The sequence below is a fragment of the Triturus cristatus genome, chromosome 3_2 (genome assembly GCF_964204655.1).
Source record: "Triturus cristatus chromosome 3_2, aTriCri1.1, whole genome shotgun sequence".
Classification (NCBI taxonomy): domain Eukaryota; kingdom Metazoa; phylum Chordata; class Amphibia; order Caudata; family Salamandridae; genus Triturus; species Triturus cristatus.
In genome coordinates this window covers 499494360-499517602 of record NC_140584.1, presented here as the reverse complement: position 1 = coordinate 499517602, position 23243 = coordinate 499494360, and the positions used below count along the sequence as shown (strand labels likewise).

The 23243-nt window shown below is 45.2% G+C and overlaps 1 protein-coding gene across 3 annotated transcripts in view; it reads left to right on the top strand.

Moving 5' to 3' along the window:
* Positions 1–23243, top strand: part of IRAG1 (inositol 1,4,5-triphosphate receptor associated 1) — an 857666-nt gene that overhangs the window by 553287 nt on the left and 281136 nt on the right. For all 3 annotated transcript variants that reach the window (XM_085648179.1, XM_085648178.1, XM_085648180.1), the window contains one exon: positions 2530–2582. In XM_085648179.1, coding sequence (XP_085504305.1) covers positions 2530–2582 — 53 coding nt within the window. The remainder of the gene's footprint in view (positions 1–2529; positions 2583–23243) is intronic.

The following is a 23243-nucleotide window of genomic DNA, read 5'->3' as shown; positions in this document are numbered from 1 at the left end:
TGCCAACAAAAAATATAGCTTTGGGAATTACTGTCAGGCGGGAGCAGACACATGCCTAATGTCTTACTTGCTCTTGGCAGTTGCCTGTTCAATTTGTACTGAAGAGAGCTGTGTCTGCAAGCTTTCGACTCAGTTTATAGACGTATCAAACCATGGAAAGATGTGAGTGCCCTTATGACCGTCTCTGATCCAGGTGAAAAAGTGACACTTCTTGTTGAACTCTCTGCATGGCATGGTAGACCGGATGTGTCCCCTGAATATCGAAACCACAGTATCCATGGGACACAATATTGAGGACGGAGCCTCACATACAAAATATTGACATGCAAGTATGTCTAGATTTTGTATACCTAACTCCACATATATGTACCTAGGTGATACATATATATTCAAGGTATGTAGATGTGGAGTTGGAAATAGTAAATCTATGCTTCCCTATTTGCCCGTACCTTTCGATATTTTGTTCCTCGAGTAAAATTAGTAGAGCGTACCATACTCCCAAGTACTGCAGGACTAAGTGAGCTGGCTGGAAAAGTATTGGGTACTCAGCCAGTCCTTGAACACTCAACAAGGTCTTCATTGACCTAACCCTCTGTCCTGCTTCATCATATCTCACCTTCTTTACAATGTTTCTGATTCCTCATACGTCCCTATGGGTACCACCCTCTTTGGCTTCCAATACCCAGCTCTTCCTGCAGAGCAAGGGCTCTGCAAATCTAGAGGCCATGCACCTGTCTGCAACTGGCAGTCCTCCCTGGTCTGTGCCATGATGGGGCATCAATCCAAGGCCTGCACCTTGTAGCAAAGAGGCCCAGCAATCCACAGTCAAAGCCCTTTTCATTCACTGCCTACAGTTATCCTACACCACAACAAATTAGAACACTGGAATATGAAGAGCAACATTGAAGACAATGGAGTGCTCCGGGCTTCTAACCCCCTCACGCTATGTGGAGCCGTTGTTTTACAAATGAGATCATTCTGCCCTCTAGGGGTTGAATGTTCTAATAACCTTAGATCCCTCCGTAGCCAGAGCGGGCCATACCTGCCATTAAAGACCCACTCCCAGTTATCCACAATCAAAGACATTTTCACTGACTGCCTACCGCACCACAGCAAATTGCTTAATAGCAAACCTGAGGAGTCTTGTTAGACGCAAGCTGGGCTACTTGCTAAACTTACGTTAATGCACTTTTCTCAGGAAATTACCCAACTAGACACCAGAAGAAAACAGTTAATCAGACTAGTTGGTCCTGCCCTCTGGATCATCACATCATAGTTGCTACCAAGCTTTCTGAATTCAGAATGCTTCCAAAATCTTAATAATGCTCTTACTTATACAGCTTTTAAGGTCAACCCTGAGGCAGCACAATCTTCAGCTCACCAAACCCTGGGGCAAAACCTGGGATCAAAACCCCCTTGCTCCAAATTATTGGTTCATGAGTGTATTTGTATTGCAGAGCCACGTTTTGTGTGGGTTAATCCATCACAAGGGCAGCTAGACAATAAGGGCCTTATTGCGTCGCCGGAACTTCACTTTTTTGACGTTCAAGTGGCGCAATGTGCTACTGGCATATTTATAAGGCCACATAAAGCCACGTTACGTGGCATTTCATGGCCTTATAAATATGTGCCCCTTACATGCAGAAAACTGCGTGAAAGGGGCGTTCCATGGGTGTTGCTGGGGGCGTTCCCAGCAATATCAATAGCTTTTTGACACTGCCCCAGATTTACGAGAAATCGTAAGTCTGAGGCAGCGCCAAAAACTTACGCCTCCCCAGGGGAGGCTTAGCACAAAGAGGAAAAATATCTTTTTTTCTCCTCGTTTTTCCTCTTTCTATGTGTGCAGCACACGTAGAAAGAGCAGAAGCCTCTTGTGGTTGTTTTTGTGCAGGAATGTTTCCCTTCCTGCACAATTCCCTTTTTTTGCCGCAGGTCAGCGCAGCTGCAAGGCCTGCTGCGCTGCCCTACTGGAAAAAAACCCATACATGAGGCCCTCAATGTCTGAGACTCTTGTCTCAGTGGTGCACGTCACTGTGTTCCTCCCTTTCCTGTATTCGCACACTCTGTACCACACACACACACAGACGAATGGCACGGAACGGAAATAGTTCAAGGTAGGATGTAAAGCTGGATAACACTATAGGCAAACGGAGAAATACAAAAAAAATCAACAATTTCTCATCATCTACATTTCCTTAACACTAGCAGATAACGCTAATCTTTTCTTAAAAATTGTATTTCGTCACCACTTTCACGTCAATGTCGTCAAGTTTAGTATTTCTGTGCGAATGCTTTTTTTTGCTTTTTAAGTTTTCTTTATGCATAAGTTACATGCTTCTGGATGTATATCGAACATTTGAAAATTATATATCAAACAATAGGAAATCGAAACATTGATACCATTTTCATGTGTTCTTTCTATTATAAATATTGTTCATTTTATTTATAGTAATTTGATTTTTTATTCAGTCATTTAAAGAGAGGCGTGTTTAATAATTGTTTGTATATTTTCATTCGAATACCTCACAGTCCAGCAGTGAAACCTTCTACTCGGCATTCAAGAACATCATTGACTTCTTTGGGTAATACTTTTTAATGGAAATTATACTCATATCAGAGATTAGGAAAACTCAAGAAGAAAACTGTATGTTAGTGTCTGACCTTAACCAAATTAAGATTACTTGCAATTAATACTATTTTAAGCACTTTAGATATGTGTGTGATGATGGTGTAAGGCTGAACATTTGCTCAGTTTTTCTGTATAACTTGAGACATAATATGACTGTAAATATTTTTTGCGCACAATAGGATCAACATATCCGCTCCAAATGTAATCAATGCAAAGGAGTCACATTCATTGGTTCAGCATTTAAGATCGTATGGACGGACATGAGCAGGGCCGGCTTTAGGACGGTGCGACCGGTGCCACCGCACCGGGTGCTGGCTTCCTGTGGGCGCCGTGTTTGAAAGTTTATTATGTTTTTGAAGCTTTCTGCTGCAGCGTTTCTTTCCCCCCGGCAATTACCAGGCCTCACAAAAATGTCAAGATAACTCGTGTGATTAATTATTTTCCTGGAGAGAGATCAGCATTTTGTAAAGTTCAGGTTTTGACTTTTAGGTGAAGTTTGTGCAGAGGGTTAATATGCCTGCTGCAAAGAACGTGTACCAAGTAGATTACAGAGTGTGTATGATGTAAACAGATCAGCAGGTTACTTGCAATTTATAACTTAAAGTCCTAATATAGAATAGTGAGCTATTAACTTTCATCCTAGAACTGCATACACACTGCAAAGTATACATTATTAGAACATTGATTAATGTTGCAAAAAGGGTTAATTTGGCTAGAAATCGATTCTTATTATTAAAGAAAACTCCCAACTATGCTGTTTCTTTTTCGACTCTGAGTTTGTGCTTCTCCACACCAAGCACTCTTAAACTATACTGCCTACCAGTATGGATGACATGTGACTCCTACACTCTTAGTCCTTTGGCTTATGTAACATTTCCTATACACTGATTTACACATGTATGATTGATTGTCTCTGTGTAATGTGCGTGTGATGCAAAGTGTTCGGACACCCTACACTGGTATGAGTGGCGCAATATAACTAATTCAACGCATCTGAGAGAGTGTGGTTATGGAGACTTGGTCACTGTTAAAGGGTGCTAGTGAGAGAATCCGTGGTGGAGGTGCTCATTGGGGGGCGCCAACAAACATTGTCGCACAGGGCGCCCCCAGCACTAAAGCCGGCCCTCTATGTGCCTCATTACGGACTGCCCAGAGCACCCTAAGGGCCAACGTCTTTCCCATGGTGTCCAGGCACAGAATTATTGGGTTTGCAAACTCCAGATGTATCTGTGCCCAGACTTTGCTGCTGAGCCTCAGGGGGTCTGGGCAGTTGCTGCATCTGCCCCGCCATGCATCCTTGATGAGACGGGAGGGGAAGAAGCTCTCTTCAGCTAAAGAAGACTAACCTGCCCTCCTGAGGCCCCCTGCGTATTTCTACTCCCCACTGAGAAAAGAAAAAACACAACATTGGTCCAAGCCGAGGGAATGTTTGCAGATCCAGGGCCGCTATTTCTCCCGGAATAGGGAAAACATGCGGTATTGGACCCAGTATTACCAGGCCTGCGTGTTATTCCACATTCCAGGAGAAATAACTTTCAATCCCCATTATATTACGGGGAGGTACCACCCAGGACAGTTAATTGAGGCCCCTGTATCTCCCTCCAGATAGAACAAATAACTCGGCAAGCAAATAAAATGGGCCCCTATCCTCTGTTTGGTGGTAATAAAAAGGTTACGTTAGAGTCCCGTGGGTCCCTCAGACTCCTGGGACTCAGTGCCAAAGCCTTAGTTGTGCTGTTATTGATAGCTATGCCCCTGCAGGCGCTTCTGTGCAGTTAATATTTTAGGCTCTACTATGAAGTGCCATATTAAATATGACTTGCTTCACTTTGATAAAGCTGGATTCTTATCTATCTTACCATCACCAAGAATCCTCTCAGGTCGCCAGGATCTTTCTATCTGATAAATAGTGTAAAGGGAAGAAAATCCAATTTTATCACATAATCAAGCAAGATCAATTTGAAACTCCAAAGGATTACGGACTCCAAAATTCAAAATTTAAGGGTTTATTACAAAGCCAAAAATAACTGCACATACTGCTCATCACGAAGTTAAGAAAATAAATGGACACTAATACAAAGAATATCCTACGCAGGAGTCTCATTCGACTCAGAATAAGAAGAATAGTTAGTTCCAGAAGCATTAGGCAACCAATAACTGCTCCAATCTCTATATTAGAAGTCATTAACCTAAAAAGGAAGCGATTAGTCTATCCCTACACTACCTCTAAGATAACATCCCTACTTAGCATTTTCCCAAAGGCAAGAAAGTAAAAAGGTGTCAGTAGTGATGACTTCCTTAGAAGTACACTCACTTTGCTTAAATCAAGAGCCAAAGCTACAGAGCTCGTTCTAAGATGCTCCTTCTAGCGCCTCACCTAATCCTCGACTGCCCAACCCACGGGGCACTGTCCCTAATTCAAAATCACAAAATCATAGAACACCCCCTCGTCACACCTCTTCAAACAGGTCTTCTTCCTGTACTTTTCCGTCGAAACTTGGCTTCATCCAAGACAGTTCGAGCTGACCTTGGGTCCCAGGCACCTTCTCCGCTGAAAGTATCATATCTGCATTCCAGTATACTCCCATGTTGGCTTCTCCTACCATCCTAACTCATAAAACAAAGGGTTAGTCTTTCTAACGAGCTAGGTGTCCTTGCACCTGCAACAGAAACATGGGAACGAGAAACTTTCCACTCTGTGAGATTTACTAACTTTCCTGAAACCCAGAGCCTTTCCAAGGGAAACAATTTTCGGCCTACAATATTCAGCAAACATAAGAAACAAATAGGCCTTTCTCTTAAACGTATATGCGATCAGGCCTTTACACATTTTAACACACATTTCTAAAATCACAATATAAGCATTGATTTCATTATACGTCATACATGAATAAGCAATCCTATGCGTACAGACTTTTAATATGGTTCAAGTTAACCCTAATGCATCACATTATACGTGAACTAACTCACTATGCATCATCTAAAATACATTTTCGATTAAACACTACATTGAACTTCATGAATGACATGATTACATTTCTATTCGCGCTATTATGTGCTACCATTAGTACTACATTTCTAAACCCACACGTTAATAAGTTCCCACTAAATATATGGGTGCGGACTACCAGTGATTATGATGCACCCCTACAAATTTCAGAATAACATGGCGCTCTATCAGTTCCCCCCTTTCATGACTAGTGTCATCACACCTTCACACACCTTCCTTAGAGAAAGAACCGACCTAAACAGAACTTGTTGCCATCCTCCCCCGTCGGAGTCACTCCATATTCTTGAGGGTCTGATATTGACTGTCCTGCAGTCTGGCCATTCTCATTTCATTCTCTCTAAGAGCTCTCTCAACCCTGTTTCCTTTATACCACTTATAGGCTCTGACAAATCCCCACAAACAAACCACACAAACCACAATGATGATGAAAGATCTCAACACATAGCCAAGGAACCCTTTCCCCAAACTTGCGAACCAACTTTCCACTTGACTGAATCCTTTTCCAACCTTTTCCCAAACAGCCTCTTCAGTCAAATCCTCTATCTCATGATGGATTGTAGTGATGTTACTTATATATTTCTCCAGATCCTTGCTGTGGTCTGGTATATAAGTACAGCACTCCTGAACTTTCAATAATTTACAGACCGCACTCTCCTTTGCCAATAAAACAGCTAAAGCAAGGCGGTTCTTCAAAACCATTGTCCTTATCGACAACATCTCTCCAGCCACAAGTAACAGCGACTTTGCTGTATTCATTGATAATTCATCAACCACAGTCGCCAATCGTCTGATTTTCACATCATTCAGAATTACTCCCAGACTCGATATTATCGCTCCAAAAACATCTCCAATCATTGCTCCTGCACTGTCGGCTCTATTCACTCTGGAATGCTGTCCACCTTCTAAAAGCTCCAGATTCTCTGCATGGTAGATCTTTGGAAAAATAATCCCCAAATAACTCGTACCATACCAATTGGCAGGCAACCTGACATAGGCATTCTTCCCACACACAGAATACACAGTTGGTATCACTTGCACAGAACCTTGCAGAAAGTTCTTAGCAGAATCTTCCATGGTAAAAACGTGATCACACGTACTCTGTCCCACTGGGACCTTTTCATAATAGGTCTGGTATCGTCTCACACACAACTTTCCCCTCTGCTCCTTGTCCAATGCTATATGACCATAACTCCCTTTTGCCCTGTGAGATCTCTCTTCTTCAGTCCAATCTACTGGACTATCTCCTGTATCTCATGTCTGTGTTAGTTTTCTATATCTATCTTCTACTTGATCCACAAACTTTTTCTCTACATCTGACAATGAACAGGTTAAGTTATGTCAGTGAGCATATGCTGTATCAAGTTCCAAAGACGGTATGAAATACTTCCTAAGCCTGTCCTCCGATTTGTAGTAATCGTACTTATGAAATGCTTGTAAGCTGGAACCTCTGGAAGCACTGCATCATAATTGGAAAAGAAATACTCAAACTGACCTCTTTCATAAAATATGCTAAGCAACAAACTACATGAAATCCCATATGTCAGTGGAAGGTGGTGATACCTAATACCCTCGTCCACTGAAGCTGGTAACTGAATGCACACATAGCAGTCTTTCACATCCATCGCATCCACATATTCATATAGCAGCCTGGCAAATGCATTAAGCTTAAAATCACCTCCAGACAAATCTATGTGAAACCTACGACTCTCTTCGATTAGTAAAGCTCTTTCAGCTCCTATGGTGATCTCCTTTTGGCTATGAGTGGTGGGTGTAGGAGTCCCTTGCACCTCCACTACCTGCTCATGTGGGACAATATACGAAATCACAATATGATTATGGAAACTATCACACCACCTACAAGTGTACCTACTACTAATTTAGACCTACGATGGGTATCTCCAGCATCTATGATTTCGGAAAAGTTCTCAAAAGTTCTTGGTTTCAGCAGTAAAAACTTAAAGAGTCTCTTTTCTCTTCCACAAGTCGGCTGCTAACCAGTTTGAGCAACACTCCGAAAGCTAGAAATCCCCTTTGCAATTTCAGTTCCTTATTTACACAGTTCACAAAAAGACTTTCTTTGCCTTCTTTCGTTGACTCTGTAGAAAGTCCCTAAATGTATTCTTCTTCCACTCGAGCCTAGGTTATCTTCTTGATAAGCTTTTATTTACAACAAGTTCCCTTTCAGTCCAAACTAAGATCAGTTCCAAGGATTTCTAAAACAAACGTCAAAAGTTCAAGACGAAGAATTATCGTTTCATGAGTCGGTGGCCCAAAACCAAACGTTGGAAAGGTCAATCTTTGCAGTATCAGTTCACAAACCTTACTCAGAAGTGGGGGATTCGGAACCGTTAGAGTCAGTACTCCTTCAATTTCAAGTCCTGGGACCACCAATCCCATGTCGATTTTCACGTTAGGAATCTTGCTGAGCACAGTCACGGATCTCAGTCTCCCCGAACTCACCACTCCTGGCATCAGTCACAACGTACGTCCACTCCGGGGTGGGGTGTATCTCTGACAAGGCTCTCTTGTTCTCCTCAACCTTCTGAGACCTCCTTGAGCCTGGTCTCCGTCACTTGTTTTCGATTCAGATGTCCCACTTGTTTTCGATTCAGATGTCTCAGACACTGGAGCAAGGTCTCTTTCAGGTGCCTACCGCAGATTTAATCGCCTCTGTCTCACGGGCCAAACTTTTTCTGCTCTGGTTGTACTTCTGCTCTCTCCCTGAATACCCTGTGCACCACTTCCTCCTTCTGCTGAATTTAACTCTACTCCACCCACAGCGACACCTTCTTCATCTGAGTCAAAATCGGGGTTCTCATTGACGAAACCCCCTTTAGCTTGCTCTGGTGCAAACCAACTGCTTCAGCGACCCTCACAGCTTAACTTGCTCTCTCATGTGGCCCTGCCACATCAGCTGGATTTTTATTCACAAGAGGGGCTGTTCCTTACACGGGTGCTGGAACTCTGTGGGTATGGGAGGCATGCACCCAGTTTGGCAATCCCCCACACTTTACTGCTGTGTTCATCACCAGTATCACCTGGTACGGGCCTCGCCACCGAACATCCAGTCAACTCTTCCTCACGTGCTTACGAACAAGCACCCAGTCCCCCGGACACAGGTCGCGGCACAGATTACTCGAGGCTTGGACAGTTGCAGCTTGCACCTGCTGAGATACAGAACGGACCACATCAGCCAGTCCTTTGCAGTAATCGAGAACCAAGTCATCAGTGATGTTAATTAAAACAGTAGCTGGTACTGCTGGCAATCACATCGCCCTCCCCATCAGGATTTCATGCGGGGACAACCCAGTTGTCCTGTCTGGAACACTGCGGATACTCATGAGCACAAGTGGCAATGCATCAGGCCACTTCAGAGATGTTGATGTGCACACTTTTGCCATCCGTGCTTTCAAAGTCCCATTAACCTGCTCCACAATCCCAGAAGCCTCTGGTCGATAGCTGCAATGTAGCCTCTGGTCCACATTCAATGCAGCACAAAGCAACTTCATGATTTCACTGTGGAAATGTGTCCCCCTATCTGATTCCAAAGAGGTCGGAAAACTGAACCTCGGAATAAGCTCCCTCAATAACAGTTTAGTTACTGTGAGAGTGTCACCCCTACGTGTTGGGTAAGCTTCCACCCATCTTGAGAAAACACACACCACGACCAGAATATACCTCAACCCATTACACTTTGGCATCTCAATGAAATCCAACTGCATCCTATTGAAAGGTCCTCCCGACCTTCCAATGTGACTCAAGGTAAACACAGTTTTCTTTCCAGCATTCATCTGTTGGCAAGTAACACACCTCTGACACACAGCTTCAGCAACCATACGGAATTTCGGGTTGTACCATGTCTTAAACACTCGCACCATTGCATCTCTGCCAAGGTGTACTGCACCTTGTATCAATCTTGCCATCTGGCTCAACAAATTTTCTGGTAACACTGCTCGACCATCACTTGAAACCCAAACATCCACATCTCCTTTCTCACATCCTGACCTGATCCAACCATCACGTTCCTGTTCAGTAACCTCATCTTGCAATCGTTTTAGTTCCTCCCAAGTATTTGCCATGGCCAACATCATGTTGTTTCTTGGCTGTCTCCTGTGTAATTTCCTGTAAATATACACCCTTGCTCTGCACAGAAGCGGGCAACTTCGTCCGCATAATTATTGCCCAAAGAGACAAAATCAGTCCCTTTCCCATGAGCCGCACACTTGACAACAGCAATTTCCTTGGGACATTGTAATGCATCTAACAGCTGTCTCACATATTCCCCATTCCTAATGGGTGAACCAGATGATGTCATGAATCCCCTCTGTGACCATAACTGCCCGAAGTCATGAACCACACCAAACCCATACTGGCTGTCAGTGTAGATCGTGATTCGGATTTGCTCAGCGGCCAAACAGGCACGAGTCAAGGCAATAATTTCAGCTACCTGAGCGGAGTGTACTCCTTCTAGACAAGCAGCTTCAACAACTCCTGTGGTGGTACATACAGCAAACGCTGCTCTCAATTGACCAGCATTGTCTCTTAGACATGAACCATCTACAAAGAAAATTTCATCAGGGTCAGGGAGTGGTTCATCGACAATGTCAGGTCTCGGCTTGGTGCATAGTTCAGTCACATCGAGACAATCATGGTCCTCACAATCTTCATCATCTGAGTTCGGGATAGGCATCAATGTAGCAGGATTCAAAACAGAACACCTTTTCAAAGTCACATTCTCTGCGTCAAGTATGACTTGCTCGTAGCGTGTTAATCTGTTATCCGTCAGGTGTTGAGCTTTGGTCCTTGTCATTAACAATTCAACAGAATGTGGTACATAGACAGTCAAAGGGTGCCCCATCACAATACTCTCACATCTTTCAATGCTGACACCTGTTGCAGCAACGGATTTGAGACATCCGGGCAACGCAGAAGCTACTGGGTCTAAAGTAGCTGAGAAGTAGGCAACTGGTCTACAGACACCACCATGACTCTGAGTTCAGACTGACAATGCACAACCTTCTATCTCACAACAGAACAACGAGAAAGCCTTGTTGTAGTCAGGCATTCCCAAAGCTGGGGCATGACACATGTCCTCCCTCAGCATTACCAACGACATCAAACAGTCATTGTCCCATGGTACCGGATCACTCACATCTTTGTGCGTCAGCCTCTGTAAGGCCTTTGCCTCAAACGAGAAGTTGGGAATCCATTGACGACAATAGCTAACCATCTCCAAGAACATTCTGACCTCCCACTGAGTGGTAGGCACAGGCATATTCATTATTGCCTCAATTCGATCTGGTGACACCTTTCTCTTGCCTTTTTCAATTCTGTGACCCAAGGAATGTACTTCGCCCAAGCAGTACTGCAATTCGTTCGGAGACACCTTGTGTCCATTCTCTGCCAAATGATTCAATAAGGCAATAGTATCAATCCTGCAAGCGTCTTCTGTTTCTGAGGCAATGAGCATGTCATCGATGTATTGCATGAGACCTCAGTTCTGCGGCAACATAAGACTCTCAAGATTCTTCGTCAAAATCTGATTAAAGATCGATGGACTCTGTTTACCCTTGTGGGATATGACACCACGTTAACACATGATTTTCCAGCCGGAAAGCAAAAAGAAATTGGCTTTCCTCATGGAGTGGTATCGAGAAGAATGCTTGGCATAGATCAATCACTGTAAACCACTCAGCTTTGCATGGTATCACTGATGGATTCGGTACCACTGGGCAACATGGAACAACTATCGTGTTGACCTTTCGCAGGTCTTGCACGATCCTGAATTTCCCGCTCAGTTTCTGTAGTCCCATGATAGGTGAATTACATGGGCTACCCATGATCTCCTTCAGAATTCCCTGCGTGATCACAGACTCGATTACAGGTTTGATCCCTGCAATAGTCTCGGATGACAAATTGTACTGAGGCGTTCTAGGGAATTCTACATTCTGTTTGACCTGAATCTTCACTGGTTCTACACCTTTGATTAATCCAATCTCTTCTCCGGTGAAATCCCACAAATCTTGCGACACAGAATCTCTCAGAACAAGTGGAAGCTCTTCCACCGTCAGCGCTGGGTACATTTCTATACACAAGTGCTGATTGGCAACCTTAAAGGTCGCATCATCGTCTGTACTTCAACCCCTTTAGGTGTGCAATAAATGGTACAATTTAACTTGCACTGTAGATCTCTTCCTAACAGACAAACTGGACTCGAGTCGCACACCACAAACTGATGTCGGTCTCGGAAAGTTCCTATTCTCACAGGTATCAGCTCTGTTAAAGGGTTAGTCATTTTCTTGTTCGCTACTTGGATCGATTGTCCCGAGAGGGGTAGGTTAGGAAATACTGCTGATCTTACAGAAGAACGGGTAGCACCATTATCAACCAAAAAGGTGGTAGGGTGACCGTCAACCTCTGCTTCCACAAACGGTCCCCTCTGGTCTTCCTCCAAGACTGCTCCAAGTGTGCAGTCCTCTTCCCCCCTCATGCACCGTCATGCAAACGGGTCTGGGCTGTACTCATCATACCCTTCAAGGAGAGGCATCTGCTGGTAGGTCTGAGTTCCCTGTGGGACCCTCGGTGGCTGGGGAACTTGTACCTGCGGACTGAACGTCCCCCCTTTCATCGATCTTGGTCTTGTCACTGTATTACCCACCTCAGGTACAGGTACCTGAGCTATCTCTACCTCATGCTGCATCTGGTTTGCCGGGTTCAAAGGACACTCACGTTTCCAATGTCCGATCTGGTGACAAAGATGACACGCAGTGGTCTTTTTCAATGTCGCCATTCCCGTCTTAGGGTCTACAGGTTTTCCTTTTCCCTGCCCTTGCACATTTTGGTTCCCTTGATTATTTCCCTGTCTCCTTTCCAGCGTCCCTCCACTAGGTTGGATCTGAGCCGTTTGCATCTGTACAAGCATCAGTTTGTCTTTCAACTTCTGGTGCTTTGAATCTACCTCGTCACTACAGTACCTTGCATACCGCAAAATTTCATCTACTGGCTTGTTCTGCCAGCAAATCAAGTGTTGGTGTATCATGAGGCTAACCTCTGGTCTCAATCCCAACACAAACTTTGAAATGAATTGTCCCATATCCTTGGGGTCTAAGGTGTCTAACCCACTGTACTGTTTGAAAGCTTGCAAAAGACGCTCATAATACTCATGCACTGTCTCTTTTGGTTCCTGAACAGTTCGGTCTATCTTAACCCAATCAATATCCTGAGGTGAGACTTTCAATTTCAACCATGTAATCACTTGTTCGAACTTCTTCATAACTATAGGTGACGGACCATTTGTGACGGAATCCCTTTCTGGCTCAGAAGTTGGCCATTCAACCGCAACTTTGCAAGCTGCCCATAAATCGCCTGGTACGACAATATCAAACAATGTGTTCAAATCGACCCACAATACTTTCGAGATTTTGACAAACCGGTCAACCTGTTTGTACCATTCTACAGGCTTTTCCCTCAGCCAAGGAAAATCGTTCGTAAATGCGGCCAAATCACCTCTACTCCAAGGCACATGCATGTACCTTCCATTTTGTACCTCTCGTAAAAGGCAATTCTCTACCCCTAAAATCCCTCCACCCGGAGGCAGTGTCTCTCCTACAGTCTTTTTGGAGCTCTTCTTCTTAGACCACCTTTCCTCCCATTTGTCAAGCATGATCCATGCGCGCATCCCTACAATCAAATCTCTGATGTGTGTCCTCAATCCTATGACCCTATGGCTTCCTTGCAATGATTTCGTCTTAGATAGAGCCACCTTGTGCCAAGTCTGTCAGTTTCTTATGCGCAGTCCTTGTCTTGCGAGTCACATACTTTGCTACAAAAAGCAGCTCATCCTGTTCATAGATTTCTATCCTGTCCAGAGGCAGATTTCCATTAATACTTTCATCTACTTCTGCCTTCAACCTCACTACATCCAACATTCTTGCCCTCATGGCACCTTTTATTAATTCTCGACAAGCTGCGCCATTCCATTCATCATCTTCGCAGCTTTGATCTCGAGACCTACTCTCCTCTGTCACATTCCTAGAGACTGGTCTGTTTGAGGCTCATCTTGCTCCCCATTCTGATCCCTTGCAGGTGGTACCCACATGCTCAGATCTGATCTCGACTCAGCCAAAGACTTTGGTCTCACTGATCTCGCATGCACCTTTCCTCTAGAGGAATCTGCAGTGGCTGGTAATGGTGTACTCCATTCTATAGGTCTCGCAGCCTGTTCTATTTCACACGTTGTGCCATTCTCTTCAGTATTCATCCTCTCTCCTGCAGTTGACTGTGCTAGACTGCCATTTTTCTCTTGTTCTGGGTCATATACTGATACTATGGGTCCAATGATGACCGGTACTGTTAAGTCATCCGGTAACCTCGCGACTCCCATTATTTCCATACCTCCTAGTGACTGTATTCTCATGTCCTCTGTTCCTGTTGAGATTTTCCCTACTACTCTCACATTTGACTGAGTCTGTGGCCAACCAATTCCTTCTACTGATGTTGAATTCCCTTCATAAGAATCTGGATTAAATGGAGGTGGTCTTTCTGACAACAATCTCTCTACTAAGCTGTCATCCGTATCACTGTCGTCTTCCTCTATGCTCTTCGCCTGCGCATTTCCTGTCTTTTCTATCAGTGGATATAATCTATCCCCTTCAATTGTCTCCACACTCCACCTTTTCTCCAATGCATCCCATCTAGCATCTTGGAATGCCCTGATCAACTTCTTCACCCTTTTCTGAGTCCTATCTCTTTTCCTGTCGTATGCTCCTCTAATCCATGCATGTAGCGCCTCAAATTATGTCGGTCTAGGCAGAGGTCGCAAGCAAGACATCACAGATTTCAACTGGTACAACACATCTAACCTGAAGGTACCATATCATGGGTAAGTCAATTCTTCCTCTCCTTGAGTCATTTTGTGCCAATTTTCAAGCCAAATTATGGTATGCAACCCCACATTCTCAGCCATGTAATGCGCCGGAATATCCTCGGGAGGGGCTTCTTCTCCTCCCCGAGTAACCACATGTCTATCTCCTCTACAGAGTTCTCGTAAAACCTTAAAACATTTCATGCTGAACTGATTTTTGTTCGCACACAATATTTTCGTTTACTTCCTGATGTCAATCCACTAATACCAGCGCGACTCACTCCAACCGACCTATCGCAGCGCGGCACTGTCTGACGTCACTCTTCCTCCGCTTGGAGCAGTTTCCCTACTTTACAATTCGCTTCACTCTTGCATGCGTCCCATTCACACTCTGAAGTAATTATCTGTCCACGAAACGACCGGACAATCACTTCTCTGACTATCTGTCCACCAAACGACCGGACAGTCTCTCGAAACTGTTGACCTCAAATTTGGCAACTGTCTGTCCGTGAAACGACCGGACAATTGCCTCTAAATCAATCGATAGGATTCAACTCTCGATGTTTCACATACAGCAACCTACGACCAGCGTCGGTCACTCACACACTCACACATACGCTCCCTATCATCCGTGGGTTGTCAATGACGTCTCATGACTCCCACAATCTCTGGTCAACAATCTCAGGTCTGGGTGTCTTCTACACCACAATCTCTTATCCCGGGATATCAAAATCAAATCTCTTGGCCCGCGCGCGCTCACGGTCCAATCCTCAATCACACGACTCTCATTCCACGACATCTCACACTAAGATCAACACCGCAATGTAACAAATATCACCCATTTCATACTACCACAAACTGCTTCTTCCGCTACACTGTTACTCTTCGTTGGTTTCCATCAGCCGCCGTCATCCTCCGCTTACAATCCAATGGATCACCATCGCTCAAACTCTTTGGGACTCGGTAATCTCTTATCTTGATCTAGATCTCCCCTTACTATCAGAGATAACCATCCTACTCTGCTACCAACTGATAAAGCTGGATTCTTATCTATCTTACCATCACCAAGAATCCTCTCATGTTGCCAGGATCTTTCTATCTGCTAAATAGTGGAAAGGGCAGAAAATCCAATTTTATTACATAATCAAGCAAGACCAATTTGAAACTCCAAAGGATCACTGACTCCGAAATTCAAAATTAAGGGGTTTATTACAAAGCCAAAAATAACTGCACATACAAGCACCTCATCACAAGGTTAAGAAAATAAATGGGCACTAATACAAAGAATATCCTACGCAGGAGTCTCATCCAACTCAGAATAAGAAGAATAGTTAGTTCCAGAAGCATTAGGCAACCAATATCTGCTCCAATCTCTATATTAGAAGTCATTAACCTAAAAAGGAAGCGATTAGTCTATCCCTACATTACCTCTAAGATGACATCCCTACTTAGCATTTTCCCAAAGGCAAGAAAGAAAAAGGTGTCAGTACTAATGACTTCCTTAGAAGTACACTCACTTTGCTTAAATCAAGAGCCAAAGCTACAGAGCATGTTCTAAGATGCTCCTTCTAGCGCCACACCTAATCCTCGACTACCCAACCCACGGGGTACTGTCCCCAATTCAAAATCACAAAATCATAGAACACGCCCTCGTCACACCTCTTCAACCAGGTCTTCTTCCTGTACTTTTCTGTCGAAACTTGGCTTCATCCAAGAAGGTTCGAGCTGACCTTGGGTCCCAGGCACCTTCTCCGCTGAAAGTATCATATCTGCATTCCAGTATACTCCCATGTTGGCTTCTCCTACCATCCTAACTGCTAAAACAAAGGGTTAGTCTTTCTAGCGAGCTGGGTGTCCTTGCACCTGCAACAGAAACATGCGAACGAGAAACTTTCCACTCTGTGAGATTTACTAACTTTCCTGAAACCTAGAGCCTTTCCAAGGGAAACTATTTTCGGCCTACAATATTCAGCTAACATAAGAAACGAATAGGCCTTTCTCTTAAACGTATATGCGATCAGGCCTTTACACATTTTAACGCACATTTCTAAAATCACATTATAAGCATTGATTTCATTATACGTCATACATGAATAAGCAAACCTATGCATACAGACTTTTAATATGGTGCACGTTAACCCTAATACATCACATTATACGTGAACTAACTCATTATGCATCATCTAAAATACATTTTCGATTAAACACTACATTGAACTTCATGAATAACATGATTACATTTCTATTCGCACTATTATGTGCTACCATTAGTACTACATTTCTAAACCCACACGTTAATAAGTTCCCACTAAATATATGGGTGCGGACTACTAGTGATTTTGATGCACCCCTACAAATTTCAGAATGACACGGCGCTCTATCAACTTTATGGAATCTGCTGTAAAGAAATGAGTGCACTTCAAGGTAACCAGCAATAACGGAGTGGAGAAAGTGTACTCTTCTAAATGTTGCACCACAAAAAATTTTCAAGTAAATAATAAAGCATCAATTTGCTAAATAGAAGTATAGGGTATTACAGTGAGCATTAATAAAAGCTTAACTTCCCAACAGGGGTTTGACTTCCTATACCAGGTTGGAAACATACCTCTAGTCTCTTAAGATTCGACCAAATTTCTTACAAAATCTAATACGTTTCTAAAACATAAGTAATGAATGTAAAATATTGAAATGCAAAGGAATTCACAAATGTAAAAAAAAACACACACACAAGCGTCAGTGCTTGTGGATTATAGTTTGGAACCTGAGAATATTTGATGACATTTTTTAATGGTATTTCGGTAATTTATTATTTTGCTTTGAGGGGACAAACAATAAGTTTGTGGTCAGAGAGGAGGTATAGCCCGACCAATGCATGGGGAGGTGAACTCTTTTGATGCCTTAGGAATTTTAAGATCCATCGCCACCTACACCTTGTCCCACTCCCTTCTGGAAAACTGGTCCATTCTGTTGTTTTCTAAGAGAGCTACATTCTTGCAGAGGTTGAAAATAAATCTAATGCCCCATCTGTCTCCATTAATGCCTCACCCACCCTTCACCAGTGTTGGGTGGGTGATTTCCAAATGTACTGGTCTGATGACAATGGGTCAGTGGCTACCAAATAGGCATTTTGCTACTTTACTCAGTGGTTGATTAGTCAGGGAGGGTGCAGCTTTCAATAGCGGGCAGAAGGTGCCACAGTTGTGTGGTAGCTGTAGTATCTTTGACAACTTTCATGTGTTTAGCTCCCAAGGGGATCCCATGATCTATTCTATATTCAGACCTGCAAAAGTTGTTAGAAGCACCACTGATGGTTACTATTGGATTTCAGATATTGGCAGGATCTACAGTGTTAAAAGGCCTCTCCTGGTACACTGGGAGGAGTTGCTCTAGAATTGTTGAGCACAGTGGGCTGGCCTCAGGTTTGCATGAAAATTATTTCCAGGCTGTGAACACTGTCACGATATAACTTCTATATTCCTGTATATTCTGTCTTTCTGTGGTAATGGGCAAAGTTCACTCTGAAAACCTTAGGCAGCAGAAGAAGACAGTATGCAAGATAATTCAGAAGTATGTGTATCTCTATACCATTGTGACCTCCGAGCTGCATCACCATGCTGTATACAGATGGTAAAAGCCTCAGGACACTCCCGGTCTGTGATATGTGATATTAAAGGGCACTATACACACTTGGTTCAATATTTTCTTGCAGAGTGTTAGCGCCTAAGGATTGGCAAAAATCGGGTTTTAAATCAAACACCTCAACTTACGGCTTGGACCCTCGAAATCCTGTGGCGCTTCACGGGATGGATGGGCTATTGCCACTATGTTGCGAATGGAGCTAGAACAGAAATAGAGGTTATGTATATCATCAAGAGTCAGGTTCTATATTTTCCGTCAATGAAGAGAAGTTGAAGAAGTTTCCAAAACCTTTATTTATCGTTAAGGAATTTGTATGGTTTTGTCATCTTTATTCCAGTTAGTTCAATTTACAGAATTGTCAAGAAAAAAGGTTAATTGGTGACAGTACAAATCAAACAGAGTGTTCCATAAGGGAATTTGTCATTTGACTAGCTAAACGAGCCTAACCTACCCTAATCGTCTATGCTATCCTGTAGTGGACTTGCTCCTTCGCAGCGCAGCTCCTTCTGGTACCCGCTGCTGTCCCCTTTGTGCTGCTCACCCAGAGGTCAGAGAGAAACAGCATTTACAACACTGTCATGACATCGCAGTACTATTACAACATAGTCGTTACAACGACTGCGGTGTTAGTACGCGATGCATTTACATTGCAAGTCATTACAACGACTTGCTGTAGTGGGCGCTGAGGTATTGGAAATGAATTCCAACACCTTTCCTACTGTTGCGCAAACTGGAGTAGAAATAGTACATAATACTGTTCCTAAGTCCAGCGTGCCTCCTACTGCAAGTCGTTGTAATGACTTGCAATGTAAATGCATCGTGTATGAACAAGGCGGTCATTGTAACAACCGCATTGTAAAAGCACGCAATGTAATACATTGCGTTGTAATGTGCTATATTCGAGGTCTGATGTACGAGGCCCTCCTCCACCCGCAGGCTCCTGCCTGCGCCTCATCCCTGGTGGTCCAGTGGTAGAGGGTCACTGCTCTGCTGCTTGACTACCCTTCTGTCTCTCTTCTGCTTTTTCTGTTTCTCTGTCTCTCTCTCTGTTTTTGTCTTTCTCTTTCATTCTGCCTTTTGGCTTTGATTTTTCCTTTCCCTTTTCCTCCTGCTTTCTCCCTTGTCACCCCTGCTGCCCCTGCTGCTTGATCCCCCACGGACCGCCCCCTCCTGTGTCCTTTTCTTTTCTGTCTCTCTTTCTGCTTCTCTCTTTTATTCTGCCTTTTGGCTTTGCTTTTTCCTTTTTTCCTTTCCTCCTGTTTTCTCCCTTGTCTCAATCCCCTGTGGCCCCACTTCCCTCCTATGTCCCTTCCCACGTTTTCCCACCTTCCAGCTCTCCAGCCCCTCGCAGCACTACTTAATCGCAGCCGCAGCTCTGGCGTGCCAAAGGCAAGCCCTCATGTGCCCGTCCACACCTGTCTGAGCCCGTCTGTACATGGACCGCGCCCAGCACCAGGGACCTTGGTTCTCAGACTTTCCACCGCTATGACGACAGCATCCTCCTCACCCTCAACCCTGGACGCCCACGCCGCCTGCCATCAAGCGTCACCAAAGAAAACCCATTGACCCTTCGCCTGCCGGAACTGCAACCGTGCCTTCACCCACGCCAACACGTCATCTCCTGTTGCCACCCAGCTGACCAACAGCGCACCAGACCAGCTCAACTGCATCCTCCTCAATGTGTGATCCCTCCACAAACACCCCACAGAAATCTAGTACCTCCTTGACGGCACCTCTCCTAACATCGCTTTCTTCATGGAAACCTGGACTAACGTCTGCTCCGCACTGGACAATGCCATCCCCGACGGCTATAAAATCACCCATAAGGACCGCCCGATCGCCCAGGAGGAGGCAACACCATTGTCCACAACAACACCCTCCGAGTGACCATACACTCTGACGACCCAACAAAGACCATGGAACACCTCCACTTCCAATTCCAGACCCACCCCAACACCACCCTCCCCGGCACCCTCGTCTACAGGCCCCTGGACCCCGACCACCCTTCTCTGACGCCATTGTAGACCTCATCGCACCCAGGCCTTGCATTCACTGACTACATCCTACTTGGAGACCTCAACTTCTACATGGAAAACATTGTTTCCCTACTGGAGAACCCCACCAACATTGGACTCAAGCAGCTAATCACCACACTGACCCACACAGTCGGACACACGCTCAACCCGTCTTCTCCGCCAGCGGGAACATCAGCTACAGCCATACCACTGAACTCTCCTGGACCGACCACCACTACGTACATGTTGCCTTCACCACACCCACCATACAGCACCGTCCTTACCCCCCGCCCCACCGCAGCTGGATCAAGGCCACCAAAGAACTTTTTATCTACTCCCTCAGCACAACCAATCTGCCAGCGCCAAGAGATGCCAGCACTGCTGCAAGCATCCTCCACCGATCGATCTCCAACTACGCCAACAACCTGGCATCCCTCAGGAAAAGTCCAGGCAAGCAGCACTCCATGAAAGCCAGCTGGTTCACTCCCGCCCACCATGAATCCAGATGCACCTGCAGAAGACTCAAGAAGAGATGGAGAAACAACAAAACCCAGAAACCCATGCTACCTTCAAATCCTTCGTCACCGCACACCTCTACTCCTCAAACCTACAAAGAAACCGGCCCACCTAGACAGAATCAGTGGCAATGCAAATAACAGCAAAGAACTCTTCACCATCGTCAAGGAGTTCGCCAGGCCCAACAGCAAGACCACAGGCGTCCCTCCCTCCCAAGACCTCTGCAACAAATTCGGCCCTTTCTTCCACCACAAGATCAAGCAGATCTATGACAGATTCGACAGCCTAGACCGTGCCACTTCGCTCTCCACCACTGCATGCAACCACGCCGCACCCCAACAGACCCTGCTCTGCGCACAACAGAGGACACGCTCAAGACCATGAAGAGCATCCACTCAGGAGCCCCGTCGGATCCTTGCCCACACCTCATCTTCCAAAGATCAGTCACTGCCATCGCCCTCCAGCTTCGCCGCAGCATCAGCTGCTCTATCGAAACTGCCACCTTCCCCGGTGCCAAGATCAACCCCCTGCTGAAGAAGCTGTCCTCAGACCCGACTGTCTTCAAGAACTTCAGGACCATCTCCCTCCTCCCCGTTCCGCCAAGGTCATCGAGAAGGTCATCAACGCCGAACTCTCCTTGTTCCTAGAAGTAAACCACATCCTGGACACCTCCCAATCCGGCATCTGAAGCAACCACAGCACAGAGACCGCACTCCTCGCCGCCAGCTCCCTCGTCGACAGGGGCGAGACCGCAGCCCTCATCCTCCTGGACATCTCGGCCACCTTGGACGCTGTCTCCCACTGCACCCTTATCACGAGACTCCACAACGCCAGCATCCGCGACAAGGCACTGGACTGGATCCAGTCCTATCTCACCGGCCAGACTCAGCGATTCAGACTACCCCTGTTACACTCTGAATTTACAAAGATCAGCTACAGAGTGCCCCAGGGTTCCTCCCTGAGCCCCACCCTGTACAACATCTACATAACCCCCCTCGCAGGAGCTAATTTCCCAGATGTACCCTAGCTGGGTGGTCCTAGGCCTTAAAACCCTGCCGCATTACCACTTCCCTCAACTAGGTGCCATGCCAAAGGGGTGTTCACTGCGTGAGCTTGGCGTCCCATTGCACATGTCAAAGTGCAGCTCTGCAGGCTAAGAACACCATTCTAGCTACTTGAAGCATGGAGGTAGGAATTGGAGCACCATAGATCAGGGCCTGTAGGCAAGGAAAGCCCAGCAAGAACAGTTCTAGTCATTAAACCAATCATGAATAACAAGGAGATGGAAAGCCAAGTAATAAAGATAAAGATTAGTCATCCCCAGGCCCCCTTCATAGGAACCCCATTGACAGTGCATGAAAGCAAAATGTTGTCAAGAAAATTCCACAAAAACATTGTGGCCATCCCGTCCAGAGCTCGGAACCACATCTGAGGCAGGTGGATCGGTAAATTCTGAAAAATATACATGAACCGTGGGAGAATTATCATTTTGTATAAGGCTATATGTCCCATAACATTTAGGGGAAGTGATTGCCACCTAAGAAGATCAGATTTGGCTTTACGGACTAGGGGTTGGAGATTGAGGGTCCAGATGAGTTCCTGATGTAAAGTAATCCAGATACCTAAATATTTTAAACTGAGCCGACAAAGAGGGATGTTTATCTGCCAGTCAAAGCAATCTCTGGAGGAGGCCAGGGGGACAAATACAGACTAAGAGGGGTTCATCTTAAGACCTGAAGCTGCCTCAAAGCATTTCAGCAAGTGAAGACAGTGGAGACCACTCATGGCAGGGGCCACAAGTTTAGAAGAACATCGTCCACATACTGAGCTATGTGGTCCTCCTGGCCATCAGTCAGATTCCATCCTAGAAAATGGGAATATGTACGAATGAGTTGAGACAAAGACTCAATTGTAAGCGCAAAGAGGAGGGGGGTTAGGGGACAGCCCGACCTAGTCCCTTGCTCTATGGGGAAAGATGCTCAAGCTGTAGGGTTGGAATAGAGAGCATGAACCATGCCACGAAATTGAGGTCTGACACCGGCTCGGGTCAGCACTAGTTGAAGGTGTCCCCAGTTCACCATATCGAAGGAATAACAATGATGGTGAGCCAGGGTCACATGGATCCGTAATAGGTAATTTCTCACACTACGGGATGGCATAAAGCCGCATTGATGCGGATGGATCAACGTAGTGAGAACTTGCTTGAGCTGGGTAGCCAGCATAGTGGCCTCTCAATTAAGAAGTGATATTGTACTGTGGTCCGAGCATGATGTGGCGGGAGTTTGTGCCTTAGGGATCACCACTATCGTGGCCCAGTCCAGATCCAGAGGAAAGGTGCCAGTGTGACACACTTCTTTGTAAAGAGCCAGGAGGTGGGGAGTTAGTGTCTTGCGGAATGTAGCATAATATTCCGTGGGGAAACCATCTGGGCCAGGGGTTTTTCCCTAGTGCCAACCTAGACAATGCTTCCCGTACCTCTGCAACCGTGAAGGGTTCATCAAGCATGTGTGCTTTAGTAGGAGACAAGCTAGGGGTAGGGACAGCAACAAACAAGTGCGCAGTAAAATCCTT